The 15,236-nt window shown below is 34.7% G+C and overlaps 1 protein-coding gene and 1 long non-coding RNA gene across 3 annotated transcripts in view; one reads left to right on the forward strand and one right to left on the reverse strand.

Moving 5' to 3' along the window:
- The window catches only part of LOC123595973, a 29,426-nt gene extending 17,488 nt beyond the window's left edge, over nucleotides 1–11,938 (reverse strand). The window contains exon 1 of the long non-coding RNA XR_006711456.1: nucleotides 9,010–11,938. This is a non-coding gene — a long non-coding RNA (uncharacterized LOC123595973). The remainder of the gene's footprint in view (nucleotides 1–9,009) is intronic.
- Nucleotides 1–15,236, forward strand: part of PDCL2 (phosducin like 2) — a 36,501-nt gene that overhangs the window by 5,151 nt on the left and 16,114 nt on the right. For both annotated transcript variants that reach the window (XM_045474021.1, XM_045474020.1), the window contains exons 2-3: nucleotides 6,102–6,222; nucleotides 6,784–6,874. In XM_045474021.1, coding sequence (XP_045329977.1) covers nucleotides 6,102–6,222; nucleotides 6,784–6,874 — 212 coding nt within the window. The remainder of the gene's footprint in view (nucleotides 1–6,101; nucleotides 6,223–6,783; nucleotides 6,875–15,236) is intronic.

Here is a 15,236-nt window from a genome sequence, read left to right on the forward strand (position 1 = left end):
TTGGAAGTAGGATTCTTAAGGAGGTAATTAAGGTTAAATGAAGTCATAAGGGTAGGGACTGGTGTCCTTCTGACAATCTGAAAGGACTGGTATCCTTATGAGTAAGGGACACCAGAGCATTCTCTCTCTCAGTCTCTCTCTCTTTCTCTCTCTCTCTCTCTCTCCCTCCCTCCATCTTTCTCTGTGCACAGAGAAAAGTTCATGTGAGAACAGAGCAAGAAGGTGGCCACTTGAAAGCCAGGTTTCTCACTAGAAATCAACCCTGCCTGGTACCTTGATCTGGGACTTGCATCTTCCAGAACTGTGAGAAAATAAATTTCTATTTAAGCCAGCCAGTCTTATATTTTGTTATGGAAGCCCACACAGACTAACACAGGCTGCTTGAGTGTCCAAACAACATGGCAGTTTCTTTTCCCCAGAGCAAGAGATGAATGTTTAAAATGCTTTAAATGCTGGAGGGGAAAACTGTCAAACCAAAATTCTATATCCAGCTAACCTATCCATCCAAAAAAAACTGGGGGAAAATAGTCATTTTCAGAAATATGAAAACTGGGAGAATTAGTTGCCAGCAGACATTAACTATAAGAAATGCTTAAGGGTGTTTATTCGGGCTGAAGGGAAATGACACCAGAGGGAAAGCTGGATCTAAAGAAAGGAGTGAAGAGCACCATATATGGTAAATATGTGGATAAGTACTAATAACTAAATATATTTTTTCTCTTAATTCCCTTAAAAAACATTATAATTCTTTAAGGCAGAAATTATAACCTTGTATTATGGGTTTTCAAATATATGTAGATGTTAATATATTTAACAGCAGTAAAGCAAAGGATGGGATAATGGTAAATGTAACTAGGCAAGGTTCCCATATTTTTTTATTAAAAAATCTTTTTAATGTTTATTTATTTTTGAAAGAGGGAGAGACAGCATGAGCAGGGGAGGGGCAGAGAGAGAGAGAGGGAGACACAGAACTGAAGCAGGCTTCAGCCTCTGAGCTGTCAGCACAGAGCCATCAGGCTCTAACTCATGAACCATGAGATCATGACCTGAGCTGAAGTTGGATGCGTAACCAACTGAGCCACCCAGGCACCCCCAAGGTTCCCATACTTTATGTGAAGTAGTACAATATTAAATCTAGGTAGACTGTAATAAGTTAAAGATACCCAATATAATTTCTAGAGCAATTATTAAAATCATAATGCAAAGGTGTATACCTAAAAAGCCAGTGGCAAACAATGATATTCTAAAAACTACTTAATTAACCAAAAGAAGGCAAGAAAGAAATAGAGGAACAAAAAAGTAAATGAGACTAAAACAGGAAAATAGTAGCTCTAAATCTAATATTAACAATTATATTAAATATTAATGGACTAAATACTTCAAAAAGCAGAGATTGTCAGAATGGAAAAGCAACACACAACTGTATACTGCTGAGACACTTTATTATTTTATTTTATTATTTTTTTTAAGATTTAAATTCCTGCATAGTTAACATATAGTGTTATATTAGTTTCATGGGTACAATATAGTGATTCAACAGTTCCATATATTACTCAGTGCTCATCAAAATGTGTACTCTTAATCCCCTTCACCTATTTCACCCGTCCCCACCCCACTCCCCCCTGGTAATCATCTGATTGTTCTCTATAGTTAAGAGTAGGTTTTTTGATTGGTCTTTTTTTGTTTGTTTGTTTCTTTCTTTCTTAAATTTGACATAAAAATGAAAGCATATGGTATTTGTCTTTCTCTAATGGACTTATTTCATTTTAGCATTATATTCTCTATAGAGCCATCCGTGTTGTTGCAAATGGCAAGATTTCATTCTTTTTATGGATGAGTAATATTCCTTTGTGTGTGTGTACGTGTTTGTGTATCCCACTTCTTTATCCATTCAACTATTGACAGACACTTGGGGTGCTTCCATAGTTTGGCTATTATAAATAACGTTGCAAGAAACGTTGGAGTGCATATATCCCTTCAAGTTAGTATTTTCATATTCTTTGGGTTAATACACAATAGTGTGATTACTAGGTCATAGGATAGTTCTTGAGGAACCTCCATACTATCTTCCACAATGGGGGCACCGATTTACATAACCACCAACAAAGTGCAAGCCTTCCCTTTTTTCCCCATCCTTGCCAACACTTGCAATTTCTTGTCTTTTTGATAATAGCCATTCTGACAAGTGTGAGATTATATCTCATTGTGGTTTTGATTTGCATTTCCCTGATGATGAGTGATGTTGAGCATCTTTTCATGTGTCTGTTGGCCATCTGTACATCTTCTGTAGAGAAATGTCTGTTTATGTCTTCTGTTCATTTTTTAATTGCATTTTTTTGGTGTTGAGCTATATAAGTTGTTTGTAATTTTGGATACTAACACTTTTTTGGATATGTCATTTGCAAATATCTTTTCCCATTCAGTAGCTTGTTGTTTAGTTTTGTTGGCGTTTCCTTTGGTGTACAGAAGCCTTTTATTTTGATGTAGTCCCAACAGTTTATTTTTTGCATTTGTTTCCCATGCCTCAGGGGACCTACCTAGAAAGATATTGCTATGGCCAGTGTCAGAGAAATTACTGTCTGTCCTGTCTAGGATTTTTATGGTTTCGGGTCTCACATTTAGGTACTTTATTCATTTTGAGTTTATTTTTATGTATGGTGTAAGAAAATGGCCTAGTTTCACTCTTTTGCATGTTGCTGTCTAGTTTTCCCACCACCATTTGTTGAAGAGACTATCTTTCTCTCATTGCATATTTTTGCCTCCTTTGTCAATGATTGATTGACCATATAATTGTGGGTTTATTCCTGGACTTTCTATTCTGTTCCACTGACCTATGTGTCTAATTTTATGCCAGTGCCATACTGTTTTGATTACTACAGCTGTGTAAAATCATAATGTGAGATTTTAAAACTCCTCCTCTTAGTAATTGATAGAAAAACTAGATATAAAAATTGCTAACAAAATAGAAGATTTGAACAAACCTGTCAATCATCCATTGATTTATAGAGAAATATACCTATCAGTGGCAGAATGCACGCTTTTTTCAAGCATTCACTAAGATACATCATATACTGGGTCATAAAACAAGTCAATGCATGTCAAAAAAATCAAAATCTTAACAAAGTATGTTTTCTAACCAAAGAGAATTAAATTAGAAAGTATTAATAAGATACCTAGAAAAGTTGAAATTACTGGAAAATTAAACAACATCCTTCCAAGTAACTAAGATGTCAGTAAAAAATTATAAAAGAGATTGGGAATATTTTTAATTGAATGATAATAATGGTACAGCAAACCAAAATTTGTAGGGTGCAGCTAAGAAAATTGTTAATGGGGAAATACATAGCTGTAAGTGGCTGTATTAGAAAAGAAAGGTTCATAGTCAATAATCTAAGCTTTACCTTAAGGTATAAAAAAAGAGCAAAATATAATTGGTAGGACCCTCATTTAGAATGTTTGTATTATCTGTCAAGAGTTTCAAGAGTTTCCCTTTTCCATTTCTAGTATTGGTTATTTGTGCCTTCTTGCTTTTTTTTTTTTTTTTTTTGGTCAGTTTTGGTAAGTGTTTATCAATTTCATTAATATTCTCTAAGAACCAATTTTTGGCCTTGTTAATCCTATTATATATTAATTTTTCAACTCATCAATTTCTACTTTCACTCTTTTTATCTTTGATTTATGTTGATTTTCTTTTTCCAACTTCTTTGGTTGGATGTTTATATCTTAATTTTTAAACTTTTCATTTTATAAAATATCAAATTAAGGATATAAAATTTATTTTATGAACTGCTTTAGTTGCAGCCCACATATTTTTTTGTTATGTGGCTTTACTTTTTATCATTCAATTCCTAATGCTTTTAAATTCCCATTGTGTTTTTTTCTCTGACCCATGGATTATTTAGAAAGTGTTTTCTTAATTCCAAATATATGATGATCTCCTAGTTATCATTTTCTTATTGATTTCTGTCTCTGGTCACAGTGCTGAAGTCTGTGAGCCTTTTTTCTATTTCTCAGCTTCTTGGCCTCTTCCAGAATTGGTAGTTGATCCACGGGGAATGGCCTCAAACATGGAGCTCCTCTCTAGCTCTCCTTCTCATCTAAGATCTTCTCCTGATAATTTTCTTCACTGCCTTATTGATTCTCCAGTGCTTTCAGATTGATTTTCATCAATTTCGTTCAATTTTACTAGATGTTCTCAGCAAAAGGTTTGATTCAAATGATCTAGTCTACCATTACCAAGTGCAGAATTCCTACTGATGCTGGTATTTTATTATTAGGAGACATATAAAGAATAGGGATTGAAGATCTGAGGGATAGAGTGACCAGTAATAGACAAAGTGGGGACAGAAAAACAAAACTTTGGCCAAAGAATAGGATGAAAGGAGAAATAAGATGATACTTGTCTGTCATTTATTATTGCATAACAAACTATAACAAACTTGGTGGCTTAAAACAACACATTTACTGTATCAGAGTTTTTATGGGTCTTGATCTAGGCTTTGCTTAGCTGGGCCCTCTTCTCCAGAGTCTCCCACAAGGTTGCAATGAGGGTGTCAGCCAAAGCTGGGGTCTTATTTATTTATTTATTTATTTATTAATGTTTATTTGTTTTTGAGAGAGAGAGAGACAGAGAGAGACAGAATGTGAGTGGGGGAAGGGCAGAGAGAGAAAGAGGGAGACACAGAATCTGAAGCAGGCTCCAGGCTTTGAGCTGTCAGCACAGAGCCATCCGGCTCTAACTCGTGAACCATGAGATCATGACCTGAGCTGAAGTTGGATGCTTAACTGACTGAATCACCCACATACCCCGCTGGGATCTCATTTAAAGGTACAACAGAGGAAGAATCCATTTTTAAGTTCATTTACATGGTATTTGGCAGAATTCAGTTCTTTGGGGGCTATTTGACTAAGAACCTCAATGTCTAGCTGATCGTTGGTTACATTTCCCTTGTTGCATAGTTCTCTCCATAAGGCACTTCCCAATATAGCAGCTTGCTTTATCATAGCTAACCAGTGTGAAGAGTGCTGGCAAGATGGAAGTTATAATATTATGGAGAATAATAATAGAAATTACATTCTTTCATCTTTGCCATGTTCTGTTGGTTAGAAGCATGCCACAGTTCCCACCCATAGTCAAGGAGAGGGAGTTGTGCAGAGATGTGAATACCAGAATGTGGAGATCATTTAAGGTCATCAAATAATTTGTCACAGTATTTTCTCATATGTATAATTAAATTCTCCCTTCCTCTGGAAATATCAGGGGAAATGGACAGCAAACTAGAAAGAAAAGAGTTAATATATTACAACCTCTGGAAAAGGAGCAAATAAAATATCGAAGGCTAAGTAACAAGGAAAACAAGGTTAGCTTTCATAGAAAGAAACTATTTTTTTTTATTATTTATTTTTGAGAGCAAGAGAGACAGAGTGTGAGTGGGGCAGGGGCAGAGAGCAAGGAAGACACAGAATCCAAAGCAGGCTCGAGGCTCCAAGCTGTCAGCACAGAGCCCGACGTGGGGATTGAACTTGCAGACCATGAGATCATGACCTGAGCCGAAGTTGGACATGCAACCATCTGAGCCACCCAGGCGCCCAGAAAGAAAGTATTATTAGACAGAAATTAAACTATGGAAAAATTCCTAGCCTCTTCTAACATTTAACCTGGGAGTACGAGACCCTTGAAGCTAATTGGTTGAAAAGAGAAGCATGTTCACCTGGAGGTATTAAATGCCTATGTAGAAAAACAAAACAGTAGTTTTGCATGATGTTAATTGGTTTTGCCTAATATAGTCATGAGAGAATTTTCCATGATTTATGAGTTTACTTCATTAATATTTGATATATGTGTTCCAAATTGGTTTTTTATTAAACATCTCAGGGTAACTTTGAGGGTAGAGGATGTATCTTATCTATCAAAGTATGTAGTACCACTTGTGCTGGGAAGTGAGGAAAAAGTAGGCCACTTTGTTCTATACTTTGAAACTAATTATCCCGTTATCTGTAGAGTTCATGAACAATTGCATAGTTGAAAATGTTATATATCAATTTTACATGTACATATTAAAATGCACAACTGTGTTAATAGATTTTCTATTTTTTTATAGGATCCAAATGAAGATACAGAATGGAATGAAATTTTAAGAGATTTTGGCATTCTTCCTCCAAAAGAAGAGCCAAAAGATGAAATTGAAGAAATGGTTTTACGTTTACAAAAAGAAGCAATGGGTATAGTTGTGCATTTAGTGGGCTGGATGAGGAGATAATGATAGAGAAAGTGTATTTCATAAACTAAGAGGGAGAGAAGACATTAGAAATCCCACCCATACTTTTGAAATTAGGGTGCTGACACCTAAAATTTTTAATTCATATGTCGAAAGTCACAAGCTAGTTAGTAACAGAGCTAAAACATCCTGGTATATAACCTAGTGAGCTTTTTTCTCTGCCATCTTCCTCTACCTTGTGATTACCTTCTATTTTGATCATATATATAGTATGCATTATGTGTTAAGACTTTCAAGTACTTGGGAAGTCTAAATTTATGGTGTCTAACTGATGTTCACATCTACTTTAAATGTAGCCTGGTAGTTCTGTGAATTCAGAGCAGGAATCACAGTAAACAAAACCAAAGCAGTCAGCTATAAAATAGCTTTATATATTGGAGAACCTGCAACATTAAAGATATTCTTTATTTCTATTTATTTCTATATTGTTTTTTCTAACCATATGATTGTAAAGTAAAAAATGAGTTCTAAATAATTCAGTTATCTAAAATTTATTTTGTTTTAGTTAAACCTTATGAAAAGATGACTCTTGCACAGTTGAAGGAAGCTGAAGATGAATTTGATGAAGAAGATATGAGAGCTATTGAAATATATAGGTATAGTGATTTATTTGGGCAACTTAAGAGTTTTTTTAATATTTATTTTTGTGAGAGAGAGAGAGAGAGAGGAACAGAGCATGAGCAGGGGAGGGGCAGAAAGAGAAGGAGATGCAGAATCAAGCTGGCTCCAGGCTTCAAGTTGTTAGCACAGAGCCTGATATGGGGCTCGAACTCACAGACCGCAAGATCATGACCTGAGCTGAAATTGGATGCTTAATGGACTGAGCCACCCAGGTGCCCCAACTTATGAGTTTTTGAATGGAGAAGTATTATAAGAATGAAATTTAAAAGGCCCTATTTTTTTCTACAGAATAGATTTTTTAAAAGAACAAAAGTAATTTTTAAAAATGTTTATTTATTTTGAGAGGGAGAAAGCAGGTGAGCAGAGAAAAGGCAGAGAGAGAGGGAGAAAGAGAATCCCAATTGGGCTCCACACTGTCAGCACAGAGCCTGATACAGGGCTTGATCTCACAAACTGTGAGATCATGGCCTAAGCCGAAATCAAGAGTTGGACACTTCCAGGTGCCCCAAGAACAAAACTAATTTTTAAGAACATTTTAATTTTTTAAAATTAAGCTCAATGCCCAGCATGAGGCTTGAACCCATGATCTTGAGATCAAGAGTCACATGCTCTACCAACTAAGCCAACCCATACCCTTCAAGAACATTTTAAAACCACCTCACATTATATAAGTGCAATAGTTTTTTCCTGAATATTTTTTCCTTTGCTTAAGTAAAAAGCTATCCAGTAATACACAGTGGAACTTCATCAAGTTACATATAAGTAAAGTGGAAATATCAATAAAAGGCCAATAAGAGCCACAGTTTTCCTTCTAGGATGATGTATATCATTTAATAAATAATTAATTACTACTCATAAATAAATTCTTTCCGAAATTAGAACAGGTATGTATATTTCCCAACTTATCCTGAAACTCAAGCCAGATAAAGAAATTTCAAAAACAGAATGGCACAAAAAATATCTCTTATATATAGGATATATAGAATACATACATATATAAAATATAGGCACAAAATTTTTAAACACAGTTTAGCAAATTAGGTCCAACAATTAAAAAAAAAGAACAATACATCCTGATCAAGTGGGATTGGTCCCAAGAATGCTGTTTTAACATGAAAAAAGCCCCAACAAAAGTGAATTGGATTAGAAGTAGCAATAGTCTGGTAGCAATGAGTACACCTAGCTCTTAGCTCTTGTTTTACAAATGCTACTCTCTAATAATAGGAACCAGTGTTCCTTGGAGGACTGCTTCATTCCACAGTGTGAGTTGAGAAAGTACAATATGAGTCAGGAGCATCATGTGGTGCCAGAAAGTAAAGAAATGCTATAGAAAAAAAGTTTTTTAAAGGTATAGGAGTGAAACGAAAGATTTTTAAATGGTCATAGTTGGAACAACTTGAGCAACAAAATAAATAATCATAATACTGGATTATAAAATAAATATCCAGGACTCCCTTGTGATATAAATAACTGAAATCATGAACAAATTCAGAGAAAGTAACACTGAGGAAAATAGAAAAATCACCATCAGAACATCACAGTAATAATTAATCCCCCATGGGCAAGACCTACTGATAGATGCTGAAATGAGTTGGGAAATTTAAATAGAAACAGGATATTTTAATAATCTCAAAGTATCTCCCCCCAAATATTTAGTAATTATAAAAGAGGAAATAGTAAGTTTACAGTGTAGACTTTTGGCAGACTCCATCTTAGGAAATGACCAAGGCTAACATTACCAATAATATATTGGCATCAAGTAACTCCTGATATAATGCACTGTGGAGGACACATTACCTATGTAGTATCCTTGTCAATAATTTCATATCCTCAGTCTAATTATAAAAATATATCAGAGAAGCCCAAATTTGAGACATTTTCAAAAAACAACAGACTAGGTTCACATCAGGAAAGATGGCAGAATAGAAAGCTCTAGGGGTCCATTTGTCCACCTAGATAATTATTGTACTAGAAGAAACAGTCTCAAGTGACAGCTTGGGAACTCTGGAGTCTATTTGAACACTTGTAGCTTCCAAGATAAAGTTTGGCTGGTAAACTGTAGTTAGTATTGGCTGATTTCAGTCCTTAGTGTGGTAATAACTATCCATACCTTACCCCCAGCCCCATGGTAGGCAACTGTTTGGACAGCAGCCTGTGTTACTGAAAAAGCTTACTAATGCCAGAGTGGACAGTAAAGACTTTGTCCTCAATATCAAAGTTCAGTGTTCTGATTATGAATTACTGCTTCTGAATGTGGAGATACAGGCACAAAGAGTGGTTGCTATGGTGTCAATTTTCACTGGCTCAGGTGGCTTCCAGAGGATATAAAGTAGCCACATCTGTTTGGTTGGTTGGTATTTGGACATTCAAAACAACTGTATAAATGAGGGAATTTAGAAAGCCTTGGGAAATACAAAAGCTCAGAAAGACCTGAGACAACCTTAATTCTTTTACCTCAGACTGATCTCTGGCACGGAGACACCATAAAGTAATAAAAAAAGAAATCATGGAAGGTAGGGAATCTGATTTTTTAGAGTTACCACATTTATAAGAATCCAGTGTTGTTTTCAAATTACAAGGCATACAAAGAAACATAAGTATTTTCAATTCAAAGGAACCAAAGAAATCGACACAAAGACAGGAAAGCATTATATGAACAAAGTGAGAATAACAATAAAGAGATAGAAATTGTAAGAAGGAACCAAAAAGATATTCTAAGACTAAAAAGTACAATAAAAATTGAAATGAAATGTATACTAGAGGGCTTCAAAAATCAGATTTGAACAAACTGAAGAAAGAACAAATTTGAAGAGAAGACAATTGAAATTATGGAGTCTGAGGAATAGAAGAAAAAAAGAATGAAGTGAACAGAGACTAATTGGCCTTGTGATACACTAAGTGAGCCAACTTATGTGGTATAAGAGTCCCAGCAGAAGAAAAGAGAAAGGGGCAGAAAGAATATTTGAAAAAATAATGTCTGAAGACTTCCCAAATTTAACAAAAGACACAAGTCTCCAAATCCATGATGCTCAATGGGTTCCAAGTAGTATCGACTCAAAGAGACCCACACAAAGACACATCATAATCAACTATCAAAAGATAAAAACAAACTTGAAATCAGTGAGAGAGAAGTAAAGTGTCACATACAATGGACCTTTAATAAAACTGTCAGTTTCTCATCAGAAATCTTGGAGGCCAGAAAGCAGTGAATTAATATATTTTAATTGCTGCAAAACAACAATACCACACAAAACTACCAACTGAGAATTCTTCATTTGGCAAAACTATGTTGCAAATGAAGGATAAATTAAGACATTAATTTAAGCTAAGTGAGTTTGTTACTACTAGAATTGCCCTAAAAAAGTAGTCCTTCTTGCTGAAGTTTAAAAGGCACTAGACAGTAACTCAAAGCTTTATGAAGAAGTAAGTAACATAAAGGTAACTATGTAAGCAAATATAAAAGCCAGAATCACTCAGCTTTTGGTTCTTAACTCTGTCTTTTCCTGTATGATTTAAAAGGCAAAGACATAAAACAGCAATTATTTTTTTTTTCATAAAACAACAATTATAAGTTGATGTTGATGGACAATGTATAACAATGTAGTTTGTAACAATGACAGCATGAAAGAGGAGGGATGGAGGTGTATACAAGTGGAGCATTTGTCTAGTATTGAAACTAAGTTGGTATTATTCACAGTAGGTCATCATAAGATACTAATTTTAATCCTTAAGGTAAATGCTAAGAAAAAAACTAAAAGATTACAGAATGGAAAAGAAGAAGCAAATTAAAATGGCATATTACAAGAATCAACTAAATACAAAGGAAGAATTGAGGGACGAAAAGCAAATAAGAAACGCAAAAGAGCTAAATGGCAGAAGTCCTTCATTAACAAGAATTGCTTTGTCGCGTTGGTCCCAGCCTATTGAGAATGATATTGTTGGTGAGGAATGCCTGAGGCATTCATCTGGGCCTGTATTACTCACATTTTGTGGCTGGACTAGCCCTTTGGTTCTTATTATGATTGTAGGATACGCTTTAGCAAAAACCCCACCAGGAACCATTGAGGAAAAAGATTTATTACTCATAGGTGCTGGAAGCTACATGGCATGCCTAAAGGCCACATAGCCAGATTATTAGGGAGTAAGAGTACAGAGCTGGGGCTCTGCCTTTACTAGGGACCAATGGTGGAGTGTTTAGGTTTCACAGGTTTACTCTTTATTGGCTAATTTAGTGCATAAGAGCTGGAATTAGGACATGGGAAAGGAGAAGCTGGTCATTCAAGCAGTCTAGTTTACCCAGGGGTTTCTGAAAGAGGGGTCCTCATAGGTGGGGGCAGCCTAATTCCTTATCTGGTTGTTTTGCTAGTAGCTGTGTCATACAGCTGGCACTGTGTTTTTCAAGATGGATGTCTTTTGAAATGGACTCCTCAGCAACCAAAAGCTCAACATCAGGCACTTACAGTACAATCAAAAAACTTCATGTCAGACGCTTACATTACGTAGTTTAAATGTAAATGGATTTTAAATTAATTGATCTCCAATTAAAGGCAGATATTGGCAGAATGAATACAAAGAAACACAACCCATGTCCTGAAAACCAAAGACATCTTGAGAAAGAACAAAATTGGAGGACTCATACTTCCAGATTTTGAAACCCACTACAAAGTGACAGTAATCAAAACAATGTAGTAGTGACATAAGAAGAGACTTACAGATCACTAGAATAGGATAGAGAGCCCAGAAAGAAACCCTCACATATATAGTCAAATGATTTTCAACAAGGTGTCAAGACCATTCAATCTTTTCAACAAATGGCACTGGGAAAACTAGATTTCTACATGGAAAAGAATAAGTTGGACTCCTACCTCATATCATAAACAACAAATAACAGAAAATGGATCAAAGACCTAAATATAAGAACTAAAACTTATGGGGAAAACATAAGGGGAAACATCCATGACATTGGATTTGGCAATGATTTCTTGGATATGACACCAAAAGCACAGCAACAAAAGAAAAAATAGATAAACTGGACTTTATCAAAATTTTACACTTTTGTACAAAGGACACTATCAAGAGAATGAAAAGATAACCCACAGAATGGGAGAAAATATTTGCAAATTATATGTATAAATATATGATATAGGATTACTAACCAGAATATATAAAGAATTCCTAAAACTCAGCAACAAAAGACAACTCAATTTAAAAACATGCAAAGGACTTGAATAGACATTTCTCCAATGCAGGTATACAAATGGAAAGTAAGTACATGAAAAGATGATCAACTTAGTCATTAGGAAAATGCAAATCAAAAACATGAGATTCCATTTTTTTCCCACTAGGGTGGTTACAGTAAAGAAGACAGACAATAAAAGTTGGTGAGCATGTGGAGAAATTGGAACCCTCGTACGTTGCTGGTGGGAATGTAAAATGGTGCACTGCTTTGAAAAACAGTCTGGAATTTCCTCAGATGTTAAATATAGAATTACCATATGATTCACAATTCCACTTGGATGTGTATATATCCAAGAAAACTGAAAACATAAAATATGTATATGAATGTTCATAGCACTATTCAAAACAGCCAAAAAGTACAAAATGTGAATATCTATCAACTGGGGAGAGGATAAACAAATTATAGTATATCAGACAATGGAATATTACCAGCCATTTAAAGAAATGTGATACTGATATATGATACAATACAATTGAGCCTTTAAAATATTATGCTAAGTGAAAGAAGCCAGTAACAGAAGGCCATATTTTATATGATCCCACTTATATGAAATGTCCAGGATAGGAAAATTCATAGAGACAGAAATTATTAATTACCATGGCCTGTGATGAGAATAAGTACAGATGGGGGAATAAGGAATAACTTTGGAGCAATAAAAATATTCTAGGATTAAATAGTGGTAATGGATGCATAACTTTGTGAATGTTTTAAAAATGACTGAATTGAACACTTCAAATAGTTGAATTTTGTTTTTCATTTTCTTTTTACTTTATTTATTTATTTATTTATTTATTTAGAGAGTGAGTCAGGGACGGGCAGAGAGAGGGGAAGAGAGGATCTTAAGCAGGCCCTGTGCCCAGCACGGACCCTGGCATGGGACTCAATCTCATGACTGTGAGTTCATGACCTGAGCCGAAATCAAGAGTGGAATGTTTAACCAACTGAGCCACCCAGGTGTCCCATATTTTTTTATAGTTGAATTTTATTATACATGCATGCCTCACTTTATTGCACTTCACTTTATTGCACTTTGCAGATACTGTCTTTTTTATGCATTGGAAGCTTGTGGCAGCCCTGCCTTGAGCAAGTCTATTGGTGCCATTTTTCTACCGCATTTGCTCACTTCATGATTGTCACATTTTGGTATTCTCACAATATTTCAAGCTTTTTTATTATTATTATATTTGTCATGGTAATCTGTCATCAGTGATTATGACTCTCTGAAAGCTCAGATGATGGTTAGCATTTTTTAAAGGAATAATGTGTTTATTTGCTATTTATTTTTATTTTGTGAAGGTATGTACATTTTTTAGACATAACGATATTGTGCTCTTAATGGACTACAGCATAGTGTAAACATAACTTTTTTTATACACGCTGGGAAACCAGAAAATCCACTTGACTCACTTTATCGTGAGTTTCACTTTATTGCAATGGTCTGGAATAGAACTCACAAAATCTTCAAGGTATGCTTATATATGAATTATATTACAATTAAAATGTAAAGATCATGGAGGAACTGAAATATTCATATGACCACTCTGGAAAGCAGTTTGGCAATTTCATACAAAGTTACATATACATTTAACATATCACCCAGCAATCACATTTCTGAGGGAATTGAAGATCTATGTCAATACAAAGAATTGTACATGAATGTTCATAATAGCTAAAAACAAAACAACGTAAAAGTCCATTGATGCGATGAATACATGTGAAGTGAGTGAATAAACAAATTGTAGTGTATTCACATAATGGAATACTACTCTGTAGGAATAGAAAACAAACTAGTGATACACATAGTAACTTTGGTAAAATTCAAAAGCATTATACTAAATGAAAGAAGCCAGGCCAGGAGAATATTTGATATATGATCATTTGCATCATTTAAAAATATGATTTTTTGATGAAAATAGAAATTTCCAAAATTGACTCAATAAGAGATGGGAAAACATTAGTGAGAAGATAAACGGATTCCTAAAATTTGTTCTCTAGCTGATTTTTCTCTACTTTCAAGGCACAGATAATCTCTATGTTTTTATAAAGATGGAGAGTTTACTAATTTGTTGCATAAAACACGGTTATATTTATTGATAATATAACACTGATTGTCACAATCAGACAAGGTTCATACAGAAAGGAAATAAAACTCATGACTCAGGTTGGTTGGTCAAAATAACCACCCAACATTGTTAATAAAAATTTATATTTCTCGGGGCGCCTGGGTGGCGCAGTCGGTTGAGCATCCGACTTCAGCCAGGTCACGATCTCGCGGTCAGTGAGTTCGAGCCCCGCGTCGGGCTCTGGGCTGATGGCTCAGAGCCTGCCTGCTTCCGATTCTGTGTCTCCCTCTCTCTCTGCCCCTTCCCCGTTCATGCTCTGTCTCTCTCTGTCTCAAAAATAAATAAACGTTAAAAAAAAATTAAAAAAAAAATTTATATTTCTCATTTGAATCGACCTTATGACAATGCAACTAGCAAAATTCAGACTGTGGGAAACCTTGGACAAACAATCCAGGTTCCTTTGATAAAGAAATTGCCAGGGGGAAAAAGTAGATGGAAAGAATCTGGATTAAATTAGATTTAAGAAATATAATAACCATATGTATAAATCTAATTTGGATCCTCATTTGAGTAAACAAACTTTAAAAAATGAAGACAATACTCAATGCTGTTGAACACTTACATGGTTAACATGGTAAATTTTATGTATATTTTATGTATTTTAGAATAGGATTATTTGAACATTATATGACTATATTAAGGAATTATTGTTTTAGGTGTGATTGTGCTATGTGAATTAAATTTTTTAAAGTATCCTCATCTTTTGGAGATACATAATGAAATATTTACAGATGAAATTACATGATGTCTTATATTTGCTTCAGAATAGCCCGTGAGATGGGAAGTTAACAGGGGTAAAGATGTAAGATGTAGAGATGTAAGATGTAGAGATTGGCCATGAATAGAAATAATTGATGGAAGATGCATGCATCTGGGGTCTCTTTACCTTTGTATATTTTGATAACTGTCCATAATATAGTTTGAAATACACATTCCTGAGATCAGAATGAAGAGGTAATAATCAGTAAATTTGGG

This window comes from Leopardus geoffroyi, chromosome B1 (assembly GCF_018350155.1).
Source record: "Leopardus geoffroyi isolate Oge1 chromosome B1, O.geoffroyi_Oge1_pat1.0, whole genome shotgun sequence".
Taxonomy (NCBI): domain Eukaryota; kingdom Metazoa; phylum Chordata; class Mammalia; order Carnivora; family Felidae; genus Leopardus; species Leopardus geoffroyi.